This window comes from Pteropus vampyrus, unplaced genomic scaffold (genome assembly GCF_000151845.1).
Source record: "Pteropus vampyrus isolate Shadow unplaced genomic scaffold, Pvam_2.0 Scaffold24, whole genome shotgun sequence".
Taxonomy (NCBI): Eukaryota; Metazoa; Chordata; class Mammalia; order Chiroptera; family Pteropodidae; genus Pteropus; species Pteropus vampyrus.
Genome location: NW_011888805.1, coordinates 8,169,601 through 8,183,048, shown reverse-complemented (window position 1 = coordinate 8,183,048; position 13,448 = coordinate 8,169,601). Strand labels below are relative to the sequence as shown.

The 13,448-nt window shown below is 36.8% G+C and overlaps 1 protein-coding gene across 1 annotated transcript in view; it reads right to left on the bottom strand.

Moving 5' to 3' along the window:
- TXLNB (taxilin beta) overlaps window positions 1-13,448 on the bottom strand; it is a 43,338-nt gene that overhangs the window by 14,049 nt on the left and 15,841 nt on the right. The window contains exons 3-5 of the mRNA XM_011356230.1: window positions 12,868-13,038; window positions 6,508-6,702; window positions 2,022-2,141 (exon numbers count right to left, since the gene is read on the bottom strand). Of these exons, the coding sequence (XP_011354532.1) occupies window positions 2,022-2,141; window positions 6,508-6,702; window positions 12,868-13,038 (486 nt within the window). The remainder of the gene's footprint in view (window positions 1-2,021; window positions 2,142-6,507; window positions 6,703-12,867; window positions 13,039-13,448) is intronic.

The following is a 13,448-nucleotide window of genomic DNA, read 5'->3' as shown; positions in this document are numbered from 1 at the left end:
GGCCATCTGAGCAGTGTGGTGGCCATGCCCATGCTCCCTGCTTCCCTAAGCGGGCTGAGGAGCCCTCCTGTGATAGGTGGTCCCCAACAGGAGGCAGGTGGCTGCCTGTTCTCCTTGGGGTGGAGAAACACCCCCAGCTCTGACTTGCTATTTCAACATGTTCCGAAAGAAGCTTCAGAGCTACAAACCAGGTAGGTGGCCAGCTTTGAAGAACTGAGGGGGCTTCCTTTCTTTGACTCAAATCTGCTCTGTTTTGCAAAACCAAGATAGAAAAATAGGCAGCACGCTAGTTTCTTGCTGGGTCACCCCACATCTGCCTTCGAGTCTCCCTCACATTAAACTTTGCCTAGTTTTTCCCTGTCATGTCTTGTATATCAAAGGTACTGATATCCTGTGGGAAGCATATTTTACCCAATAGGGTAATTACACCAACAGTGGAGTATCTATCTTCTTGGGTAGAAATAATAATTAAATATTTTATTTCTTTGAGAGCTAGGTTGTAGATGAGTTTAATAAATTAATCTTTTTATTAAGAGCACATGGGCTTCTGATTTGAAATTATTCAATATCTGCTAGGTTATGTTCTCCAAAATTCATTCTTTTGTGGCTACATTTGAAAACCAAAGTTATTTTTAAGTTATTATTCTAACAAATTGAAGTGATTCTGGTCTGATTTTAGGTAAAGGCAAAGCTCATGATCAATTGTTAAATGACCAAATTGCAATGATTGGTCTTTTGCCTGTGTCTTAAAGCACTCTTTCCAGCAATAAAAACATGCTTCCACTCTGGCCTCTGAAACACACCTCTTGAGTGTGTTTCACATAGCTTGGGCTTGGGGACAGATACACTTGGGTGTGCAACACATCTCGATCACTTAGCAGTGTGTGATCTTAATTAAACAAGTCGCACATCTTCTTTGATCTTCTCACCTGTAAGAATGCTCCTACAGCTGTCTTGGAGTATTTGGGGTTAATGAGATGTTGGTAAAAGACACCACACAGTGCCTTAGACCAAAAACTCAGGAGTCATTCTTGACTCCTCCCTTTCTTTGCTGCCAACCATCTTCGGTCCACAGCATTGTTTGCTGGTTTAACGCTGAAAACATAACTTTTATCCATGTCCAGCTTTCCTTTACCACTGCCACCTCCCTAATCCAAGCCATCATCATAGCACGTCCAGATTGCTGCAGTGGCCTCCTGTCTTCTTGCTCGCTTATCCCCTTTTAGTTCATTTTCTACCTAGTAGGAGCTAAATTCATCTTTTACAGATGCCAAGACTTCTATGGCTAAAACTACTCAGGCCTTTCCTATTATATTTAGAATAAAATCCAAACTACGTTCCAAGTTTACAGAGCTATACAGTTTGGCTTCTGTTTACTTCTCCAACTTCATTTAGAAACTTTCTTCTACTGGGTCAACATGCTCTTGCTACCCTGACTTTTTCCTATTTCTGGAGGACGCCAAGCTAGTTCCAGCCTCAGAGCCTTTGTCACTGTTGCAGACACTGCTGCTAGAGACCTCCCTGACTCCTCACCAGGCAGGGCTCAGCTCAAGCATCTCCCCTGTGGGAGGCCTTCCTGGTCACCCAGTCTACAGTAGGTCCCCTCCTTCTGACCCTTCTTGATTTCTCCTTATTTCCCTAGTAGCACTTACTATTATCTGACATTACCCATCCTTGTTTGTTTGCTTGTTAATTGCCTGTCTCTGCCCCGTTAGACTAGTCTCCATGATGGGTCATGGCCTTCTCTGTCTTGCTTACTGCCATACTCCAGCACCTAAGATGGTGCTTAGCATATGATAGGCAGTTGAGAAACATTTGTTGAATGGATGCATGATTATTTTATGTAGAAAGTAATTTAGGTACAGTGCATCCTACTGGGCTAGCTAATTTAGTCTCCGGGGAGGCTCAGGCTCTTTCTCCATCAGTCTAGGGCTCTGTGACCATTCTCAAAAACAACTGTCTCATGGGTTCTCTGACCCGAAGGCAGACCAGACAAGCACATTGGTGCAAACGATAAGTACATATTCCTTTTCGCGTTTGTGTCGTTCCTCTGCTTCTTTCATCATTTCTTGTGCCTGCTCAAGTTTTGCATCCACCAGCTTCTGCTGCAGTTCTCTGTGTTTAAAGATTTTGTCCAGATGCTAAGGGAAAAAAATAAAGTGCACATTTCAAGGTTGACTTTTTATTGGTGCTGAAAAAGATAAGATAAAAAAAGCAATATTCACATAAATACACATTCTCCAGGTTTTAAGATTTAAAAAGATGAGGAAATACATGCACTGACATCACTTATGGCTTTGTACAAAAGCCATAAACTGGTAAAGTCCCCTGCATCTTAGCAAAAGGTAGAGGTGCGGGAATTCAGCAATTATAACTCCAAAGGTTTCAACATTATTTTCTGAACCTGGTAACTATTAGATATGAGCCTAGTTATTATGCTAAGCAGCACAGGCAGTGATATATATCACAGGGGCTACAGCAGTATCACTAGGTATTTTGGCTCTTTCTATGAATATAAAACCACTTTTAAGCACAACATTAATATAACTTATCATGGTGAATTCTCCTCTACATTCTTGCCTCAAGGCTTGTGAGGAAGCTCTGGGGTACCAGCATGTGGCCCTGGGTCAGGGATTAAGGAGCCCTCTGACTTCAATTCTATTGCTCTGCTGAGCAAGACAAGGCCAGGGTTCACAGACGAATTGATATGCAAATGTGCTACTGTGTGCCTCTGACCTTTTGACCTCCCAACTAGCTCGGTGAAGAGAAGCTTCCAATTCTACCTCAGTGTAGACAGCTTCTTGGTCATTAGAAGATTCCATCAACAAGAGGACATGTAGAATTCTACCCCTGGGCCTTACCTAGAACCAGTCCCGGGAATATGCAACCAGTGTACCAGGCCATATCTGTTTGAGGTCTTTCTGAAGGGTATGGACATTTATTTTTAGCTCCTTCCCTTTTGCTGTTGCCCAAACCTCCACTTTGGAGCAGGGTTGATCTTTGTGACAAGATAAAATGGTAGCATGGCATTTTGGTTTATTCTGAGGAGTTTCTTGATTAACCTAAGTGCTGTTACTATGTGCTATTGGCTCTGTTGTTTTCCTGATAAAATCTTAGCCTGTTGCCAGTAGTATCACTTTGACTACATTATGTCACATTTTAAAACATTTAAAATTTCGGTGTGATGGGGAAAGAAATACGATAAATCAAAATCCTGAAGAGACATCTGGAGTCTTAAAAATATGTTAAATATTAAAATATAATTTCGGAAATGAAAAATCCTTATAGTCCCCCAATGCAAACTTTATTTTTTCTGTTTTGTCTGTTCAGTATTTTGTTCTGGCAAGATCTCATCTTCCTTCATGGCTAAGCAACATCCCACCGTAGATATGTACCATCTCTTCCTCATCTACCCAACCACCCATGGACACTCAGGCCACCCCCATAGCCTGGCCACTGTGAACAATGCAGTAACCAACATATGGATGCACATGTCCCCTTGAAGTGGATATCTTTGGATTAAAACCCAGAAGTGGAATTACTGGGTCCTTCTTTGTCTCTTGTTATAACTTTTGTTTTAAAGTTTATTTTGTCTGTTATAAGCATTTCTACCCCAGCTGTTTATTTCATTTCCATTTGTATGAAATATCTTTTTTCATCTCTACTTTCAGTCTCTGTATGTCTTTCGATCTAAAGTGAGTCTCTTGTAGGCAGTATATGTAAGGGGCTTATTTTTTTTTATCCATTCAGCCACCCATGTCTTTTGATAGGATCATTTAATCCACTTATATTTAAAGTAATTGTTGATAGATACATACTTATTGCCATTTTATTTTTATATTTTTTTATCTTTTTTTTTTTTTTCTTAAAGAAGTCCTTCTAACATTTGTTCTGATACTGGTTTGGTGGTGATGGACTCTTTTAGCTTTTTCTCATCTGGTAAGCTTTTTATCTGTCCTTTGATTCTAAATAATAGCTTTGCTGAATGGAGTAATCTTGGTTGTAGGTCCTTACTTTTCATCAATTCATTGCTCTCTGTCTTCTCTTTCTGGTACCCCTGTGATGTAAATGTTGCACACTTGATGTTGTCCTAGAGGCCTCTTAAATGCTCCTCATTTTTTTAAAAATTCTTTTTTCCTTTTTGTTGTTCTGGTTGGGTGTTTTCTGCTACCTTATCTTTCAAATCACTGATTCCTCCGCTTCATTAATCTGCTGTTGATTTCTTCTAATGTAGTCTTTATTTGTTATTGTATTTTTCATTTCTGACTGGTTCTTTTTTATGTTTTCTATCACCATTTTTATGTTTTCTATCTTGTTTAAAGTTCTCACGGAGATCATTGAACATTTTTTTAACTAGTGCTCTGAACTCTGAATCTCGTAGATTTTTTGTCTCCATTTTGTTTAGTTCTTTTTCTGGAGCTCTGTTTTGTTCTTTTATTTGGGACATGTTTCTTTGTCTCCCCATTTTGTTTCTATGCTTCCCTGGTTTTATTCCTTTGTACTAGGTAGAGCTGCTATGTCTTCTTGTCTTAGCAGAGTGGCCTTATATAGTACGTGTCCTGTGGGGTCTAGCAGCACAGTCTCCCTAGTCACCTGAGCCATGTGTTCCAGGTGTGTCCCTGTGTGGGTTGTATTTGCCTTCCTATTGTAGCTGAGCCTTGCTTACTGTTTGTATGTCAATGGAAGGGACTGACTTTCAGGTTGATTGGTTGTGAGCACTGTCTATGATGACAGTGGAGAAGTTGTTGTGCACGGGCTGACCCTATGGAACAGGATTTGCTTTGGCAGAGCTCTAGTGCCTACCCAGTCTGCCCCTTGGGTGTGTCATTTCTGGAGGTGTGTGAGTGGTACTCGGTGTGATCTGATGCTGGCCACCAGGTATATTGGTTCTGGGCCTCTTGGGAGGGGCTCTGCTGTAGGCCAATGTTAACCACTGCCTGTGCCCTGCCCAGGACCACTTGGTATGAGCTACAAAGTAATCTGCAGGTGGTTGCCATTTATACTAGGCTTGGAGGTGCCTGGGGGAGGCTAAGTTCTGAGCTGAGGCCAGCCGCCACGAATGCCAGGTTTGGGGATGCTTAGCAAGAGATACGGGGCATGCTGAGGCCAGATGTTTCTTGTTTGGGATTTGTAAACCTTTGAGAGATTTTGGGAAAGTCATAGCATGAGCCAAGACAGTCTGTTTGTGTGCAAAAGCCATTGGAAGTGGCTTGGGTAGGCCCACAAGTTGGGTGGTATGGGGTCTCAGGGAATCACCAGGCCAGGGTGACAAGGGTTAGCTAGGTTGATGGACACTCAGATATGATGCCCACCTGCATCTGCTGGGGTTGGAGGGGAGGAGTCAACAAAGGAAAATGGCTTCTTCCTTCACTTCTGTCTGGGAGAAAGATGCCCTCCAGCCCTGTCTCTGATGCCAGACTATTCATTTCCTCCCTGTATGTTCCTGGTGCTTTTCACGTTGCTGCTTTAGCATTGGAGCTCATCGTGAGTGAGTCTACCAGTGAGTAAGTCTTTGTGTGGGCCCTTTAAGAGGAGCAGTTGGGCCTCCTGTTTTACTCAGCCATAATCGCTGCTGGTTTTCATAGCCAGAAGTTGTGGGAACTTCTCTTTCTGGCAGTGGAACCCTAGGGGTTCACTCCTTAGGGGGGACCTCTGCAGTTGAGACATCTCTCCTGATTTTTAACTGCCACACATGGATGTGTGAGACCAGTCTGTTCCACGTCTCTGCTCCTCCTATCAGTTTTGAGGTAGCTTTTTCTGTATGTCTTTTGTTATAAAACTTCTGTTCAGCTGGACTTCAGGTGATTCTCATTGATGGTTGTTCTGCAGTTTGAGTGTAATTCTGAAGTGGTGAGAGTAGGTGAGCAAAGCATTTACCTACTTCATCATCTTGACTGGAAGCCTATCCTCTTAATGTAAACTATTGAAAGCAAAACTCTTTGGCTTTTTGACTATGGGAAAGTGATTTAATCTTGTATACTGCTCTCATCTATAAAGTATGGATAATATGTCATTAACTAGTGCATAAGATTGTTTTGACAATTAAATGGCATTGTATGTATAGTTCTTAGAACATGGCACAAACTAAGCTCTGCATAAATAATAATTATTTCATTATTAATATTAGTACTGGCTTGTTGGATATATAGAATACATACCCCTAATAACATGGTGATTCTTAGGAGGAAATGTGTTTGATATTTCTTAGCTCTGTGGAAAATTAAAAAGGCTGAGAAATACTGTTTTTGAAGATAACCGTGCTCATAGCCTACCACTCTGTTGTCTTTGCTTTGCAGCGATTACAGTTCTGAAGAAATTCCATATGACTTTTAGCCAGGTATTTCACATTACCATCTGTTTTTATTTGGCTAGAGAAGAAATTCAAACCTAAATATTAATCAGTTGAGAAGACTGGCCATAACTTTCTTATTAACCTTGTCCTGCACCTTCCTAACCCAGATCGGGATCTGTATATAGTGCTTCTAAGTTGTTTGATGTGGTTCTCACCTCCTCTCTGAGCTCATACTGATCAATGATGCTTTTCAGTTTCTCTGCGAGTTCTGTGTTCTCCTGACACAGCTTCATATTTCGCTCACTCTGCTGCTCAATCTGGGCTTGGATATCTGTCAGGGTACTCTGGAAATGACTTGTGATCTCCTTTCTTTTCTCTTCTTCTTCACGTGCCCTCTGAAGGGTTTCCTCCTGTGGATAAAAAGCAAAATCTTTTGTTGTGCTGGTTTGCATGCACCCCAAGTTGATAGAACTCGAGGTTAGGTCAATGAAAGGAGGTTAGTGTGTAGGGGAAATAGGATTTTTTCTTAGTTCTTCAAACTCAGCCCCCAAATAATCATATGAGCAAAGGTTTCAGTTGTGAACACACAATCATTTTCAGAGCAGGTTCAGTGGGAATCTTGAAGTTGATAGCTAGTGACGAATAGAATTGTCTTAAAGGTGGTCAGTCTCCTGCTGAGTGAATAAACTACAGTGATTTCTAATAAACATGCAATCACCCGTTTTTGATCTCTTGACTGTGGCCCGGAAAAAAAAGCCACTCACTTTACTAATTGATAAGACCGATCATGCGTTCCTTTGGTTTAGTACAGAAAGAAGAATAGAACTTATATTCCCCTATAAAAATTATGGCATATTAACCACATAAATGTATTACCCAAGTTTTGTAAATATAAGTGATCACAATGTAAACTATCTTGGTAAGAAAAAAACTTTCGTTGAAAAACTTGAAAAAGAAACTGAGATAGCTGGAGATCAATTATAGCAATTCAAGAATGTAAAAGGAAATCTTAGAAAATATGCTGAATATTTTTTTTCTAAAGAACAATCATCCCATGCGTCACATAGGGTAATTGAAACGTTCAATGTAAATTTTGAATCTGAAAGCAATATTAAGTTTCAAATCTTCTTTAATTCTAAAATGAAACATTTAATTTCCCCCTCTTCTGCTTTGTTAACATTCAAGAATTGGAAATTAACTTTTATATCATTTCTGTTCTTTTTTCTCCTAAATCAAAACCCTCCTTCATTGCTAACTACTAATAATGTACCCAAATTTCTCCCATATCTATATTGAGAATTGTTTGCTTTGTAATTGTTCCTTTCATTCTTTTAGAATAAAGGGTTTAATCTTGCTACATCATACCAAAGATAGAGACACTGCTGACAGTGATACAGACATTTTAGGATTCCTTGCAGTTCTCATTAATTGTTATTATGAAAGCTTGCTTCATTGTTGGCAAGTAAAATTATACTGCATTTAGTTGCCTACTGCAATCAAATTATGTAATAGGATTTTAAAAAAGAAATAATTAAAACAGAAGTAATTGTGCAAATCTTTATTATGATAGTAGAATAATGTGATCAGAATAAAAACTGATGCTGAAAATATATGCTCTGGAAATATTTTAATTTATCATTAAGTGTCCTCTTTCCTCTATAATATTTACATAATTTCTAACTCTAATATGATTCCTGATATCAGAATCATAATTCATTTATGGTATAAACATTTCATGAGTGACAATATCTTAAGGATATTATGTAAGATATCTGTACTTCTTAATCTGGAGAAATTAACTATCATAGATCTTATTTCCCTGAAATTTGTATGCTAACTCTTATTATACATATTTCATTAAAAACATTAAAAATGATTATGACCATTTGTTAAGAGAAATTGAATATACATATGATAGTGATTGTTTCTTCATTGCTCCTGATTAGTTTAGAAGTCAACAAGTTCCTAGTCAAAGAATTATAGATCATAATCTGAATGCCATTTACATTTATAACTATTCCACCCATAAATAAATGAGTAAATGCAAGAACAGTCTCATGCTATCCAGCAACTCTGAATTTATCACTGGCAACTGGCTACAGAAAGAAGGTATAGATGTTATGATAGCATTCAATACATGTCATACACATTCTTGGCCCACGAAATGGCATGTTGTATTTTACATTGCGTTGTTTTTCAATGAGAGAAAAATAAATCTAGCACAATCTTATGAAATTTGAGTAAATTCATAAAGAAAATACAATCATTTGGACAGTGAGATAAATTTTTCTTTATCAAGCATGTTATTCAAAGTGAAAATTAATAATGCAAAGAAGATTGACGGACAAACTCTGACATACCTAAGAATACAAACTTTGCAAGCATCGTTGTACATCTTAGAACTGGTGCTGTGTCTGGCAGTGATTCATAGGTGTTCAGTAAATGTTTATTTAATGAATTAATGGATTATTAATTTACGCATAGACATTTGAGTAGCTTGGACTAGATGATTCTTATAGGCCTTTCTACATTAAAATTCTGTGACATTCTGATAACATATCCTACTTATTCCTATACTAAATTCATGTTGTCTGCAACACTCATCTCTTGCAAGGCAGTTCTTTTTCAGCATAATTTGAGGCTTGGATTTATTGCTTTGAATATATGTAGTATTTTGTTGAAATAAGTCCATATTCCAGACTTTCACTTGTCCTTTTTCTAAATTATCCTATATTGTGAGGTTTTGTGGAGGTTTTTTGTTTGTTTGTTTTTGACTCATTGAAGAATCAATTTTCATAAGAAATAGGAAAAGTTAAATTTTATGGTGGTGGAAAGAGTCTGTTATACATCCCTTTTCTATTTCTTCCCAAGCTTCTAGCACATGGATTTTCAATTCAGATATACTTAGGCTGTTTCACTAGTATGACCAAGGAAGCTTATACCATGCTGACCTTTCTGCAGATAATAATTATAAACACTGGACAAAATGCAGAAAACAACTACTTAAAGACACTGGAGAGTAAATGAAATAGGGCAGATTCTGGAGGGAAGTTGACACCTGTAAAAAAGGGGATGGTATATTGTAAGTTTCCCATTTTTACAGCGTTTAGCTTGAAGGGAGACTGCAATCGGCAGCTGAATGGAATGGGTAAAACTCTCAAAGGAAACCTACCATCTTTGAAGAATAATAGTACAAAGTTCTAGTCAACTACAGCTACTGAAAGGTAAGGGGAGATTCCCATGAAAGAGAAAGTCAGGGCGAGAGCCATAAATTCTGTGAATAAACTCTGCCCCAAATCTTCGCTGACCTTGAACTACATATATACAGGTCAGAACCAAAGCCTTCTGGCTAAGGAAAATAAATGAACTGAGATTGAGTTGCTGCCCAAGAGAGGCAGTTCGCAGTTTGACTCTAACAAAGTTAATAACCTGCTTTAAAAAAATCAAACATTCTTCAGAGTATAGTAGAATCCATATTCTCTACAACATAACAGCCACAACATCCAAGATAAAATCTACAATGACTTAACATATGAAGAACCAAGAAAATATGATCCATTCTCAAAAGAAGAGATAATCAGAGTAGGCCTTTCTCACAATAACCCAGATGTGGAATTAGCAGACAAGAATTTAAAAACAGGTATGCTTATTGATATAAAGGAAAATATTATCTCAATAAATGAAAAAATAGGAAATCTCAGGAGAGAAAAATAATCTATAAGAAAGAACTAAATGGAAATTCTGAAGTGAAAAGTTAAAAAATATGAAATTTAATTATCACTGTGGACTTAGAGCAGAATAAAGATGAGAGAGGAAATAGTGATTATGAAGACAGACCAATATAAATGATCTAATCTGAAGATAAAAGAGAAAAAAGATTGGTGAACAACACGGAGAGAGACTCAAGGGCCTGTGGGACAATATTAAAAGTTCTAACACACATGGAATTAGAAGGAATAAAAATTATCAAAGAGGTAAATATCTAGGTAAATACAGTTTTTCTTTTAATTTTAGAAGAAATATATGTAGTATTTAATGTAAAAATTCTAATGCTGTCTCATGGGCTTTGTAAATGTATGTAAATGTAATACTTAAAACAATTATAGCTTTAAAGATGGGGGAAGTAAATGTTTCTACATATTATATAAACTGATACAGTTTTAACTCCAGGTAGTATTGTACTAGTACTCTAATTAAATGGCAGACTATGAAAAGTTAAGAATGTATATAGTAATCATAGAGCAACCACTGAAAATGGACAGAGGTATAATTAAAAATCCAAGAGATAATTAAAATGGAATTTAAAATATATTCACATAATCCGAAGGAAAGGAGGAAAATAACAGAACAGAAAACAGAGGTGAAAAATAGTAAGTAAATAATAAATAAAATTGTAGATGTAAATCCAGCCACTATGACAATTACATTATATGTTAATGGACTAGTACTCTAATTAAATAGCAGATATTATAAGAATTAAAAGAAGCAAATTCCAACTACATGCTGTCTATGAGAGATGCACTTTAAATATAAAGATCCAGATTGAAAGAGATCTATCATGCCAGCAAAAAGGGTAAGAAAACTGGAGTAACTATATTGATATCAGATAATGTAAACATCCGGATAAAGATTATTATTGATAATTATTATTGATTATTATTTTATCACATTTCATAGTGATAAAAGATTCAAGCCATCAAGAAGACATAACAACTGTAACTGTGTATATACATTATGTTAATGCTTCAAAATACATGAAGCAAAAATTGACATAATTAAAAGAAGTAGAAAATTCCACAATTATTCTAGGAGATTTTTAACCTCCATCCCTCAGCAATTGGTAGAACAACAAGACAAAAATTCAGTAAAGATATAAATGATCTACAGCTAGTTGTTACTTATGAAACATTACATTTAATATCTGAACAGACATTCTTTCCAAGTGCGTATAGTATGTTCATGAAGATAGACCATCTTTGATAGGCTATAAAAATGAACACATCTAAATAATCCCTGGGTAAAAGATAAAAATCAGAAGGGAAATCAGAAAATATTTTGAATTTGAATCCTAATTTTGACATTTAAAATATGTATGGCCTTGGACAACGGATTTGGATTGCTGAGACTCAGTTTGTTCAGTAAAATGGAGATATTAACCTTCATAAGATTGTTGTGAAGATTAAATAAAATAATATATATATAAAGCACTTAGCATAAGTCTTGGCATAATCATGATACTTAATAATTTCATTTTTCATATTTGGAGGCCATTATTGAGGGTGTGTGGGTATACCTACAGTGTCTTCTGCCACTTCCATCATTCTGTCTTCAAATGCTACCCAAACATACCAAACCATATCATTCCACTCTTTAGAACTCTTTGTTGATAAAGCTTCCCACTATATCTGTTTTAATTTATCTTCTTACTATATAATACTCCTGAAAGCCAGGAGATTTCTGTAAATACAGAGCACTATTACTTGAACAAATATCTTGAATTGAACATGATTCTCCTATTCCCAGGCCCCCGCCTCATCTTGGTTTTGGTTGTACCTGGATTAGTGACTGAAGAGATGCCAGAAGCCCATCTCCTACAACTCATAATTTGAGAGAGTTCATCACACTAGATTCTCATTTCCCAGATATCAAAAAAACAATTTTGAAATATGAGGAGCCATTATCCTCTTCTATTTTTTTTTTATCTTGCTTCATTGTACAAACTCAGCAATGATCTTAATCTCTCTATTTCTTTAAGTATTTACTTTTAAACATGTGTAGTAATAACTCTCTCATAGGGATATTGGTGTCTAATTAATTCTTGTTTGTCAAAAGCTTTAGGATCTTCAGCTGGAAAGGGGATTGTGGACGCACGGAGTATTATCTTGAAGAGCCTTGCATCTTGCTTTATTGAATGGAGCTAGTGTCTATATGTAATCAAATTAACCACACTGCTAGAGGCTTATGCTGTAATTAATGAAACTCATGCAGACTGAATGAAGTCTATTATTTTTAGATTGAATAATTTAAGTCTGAAGAGCTTCAGTGTTTTTTCAAATAGCTCCTTTTTTTTTTTTCAATTGACTATTGACATTTTGGCTCTCAGTTTTGCTTTTCTGTGGCAATTAGCTTTGTGTCAGTTTATTTCATGTCATGCAGATTTTATTATCATGCCAAAAATGTTGCATTTTTACAAGTTTGCATTTTAAAGAGTAGCAGTAATGCCTACCTTAAAAAATAAAACGTAACAACTCAATATAAGAAAAAGCTAAGGGGAACAGCACACATTTTACTTAGGGCCTGCTCTGTGTCAGGTACTATATGGGCACCTTGCATATGTACCCTCATTTAATTTTTTCCCAACCACACAGTGAAATTGGTATAATCCTCATTTATTGATGAGGAAATAAGCTTATGGGAGGTAAAATAATTTATCGAAGGTTGCAAGCGAGCAAGTGGCAGGGCTATTATTTGAAGTCAAGTTTCTCTAATTCTAAAACTTATGCTCTTTCATGAGTAGAAGTCTGTGACTATGCAGCATGCAAGTAAGTATGTTACATAGCTCTTGTGACACATACCTTCAGTGTCTTGTTGTGTCTCTGCAGCTCCCGGCACAGACTCTCCAGTTTGCTTCGAGCGAGGATAGCTCTGCTGTGTTCACTTTGTAACTGGTCCTTTTCTTTTTGGATTTGTACCTGTTTCTTTTGTAGGAGCTTGAAAGTCTTTTGCTCAGTGCGATGTTCATCTAGCTAGACATGGGTATGCAAATGTGAAAGAAAATGGCAGAAATCTCTTTTGAGTTTATAAGAAAAAGGAGCAAAAGAGGAAATGCCTAAAGATCACTCTGATTGTTTGAAAACATATTTTTTTTTTTTTTGCTATTACCACTGTCTCTCTGGAGTCAAAGTAATCTCATCTATGTTACTTTTGTAGTACTTGTAGATATAGTTTTTAGAGCATAATATTTACAGGTTTTTCCTTATCGTCACTATTATTACTAATCTCTTCTAACTTTGATCTTCTTTTTCTGATCTAAAAATAGCTTCAGTTTTCTTGAGTCTATCTAATGATGTCAGTCAGTATTAGAAAGGCATATCTCAGAATCTATAAACTGCCAGAAGTCATAATAATTAATGCCTTGTGTTGCGGCAATGGTCAA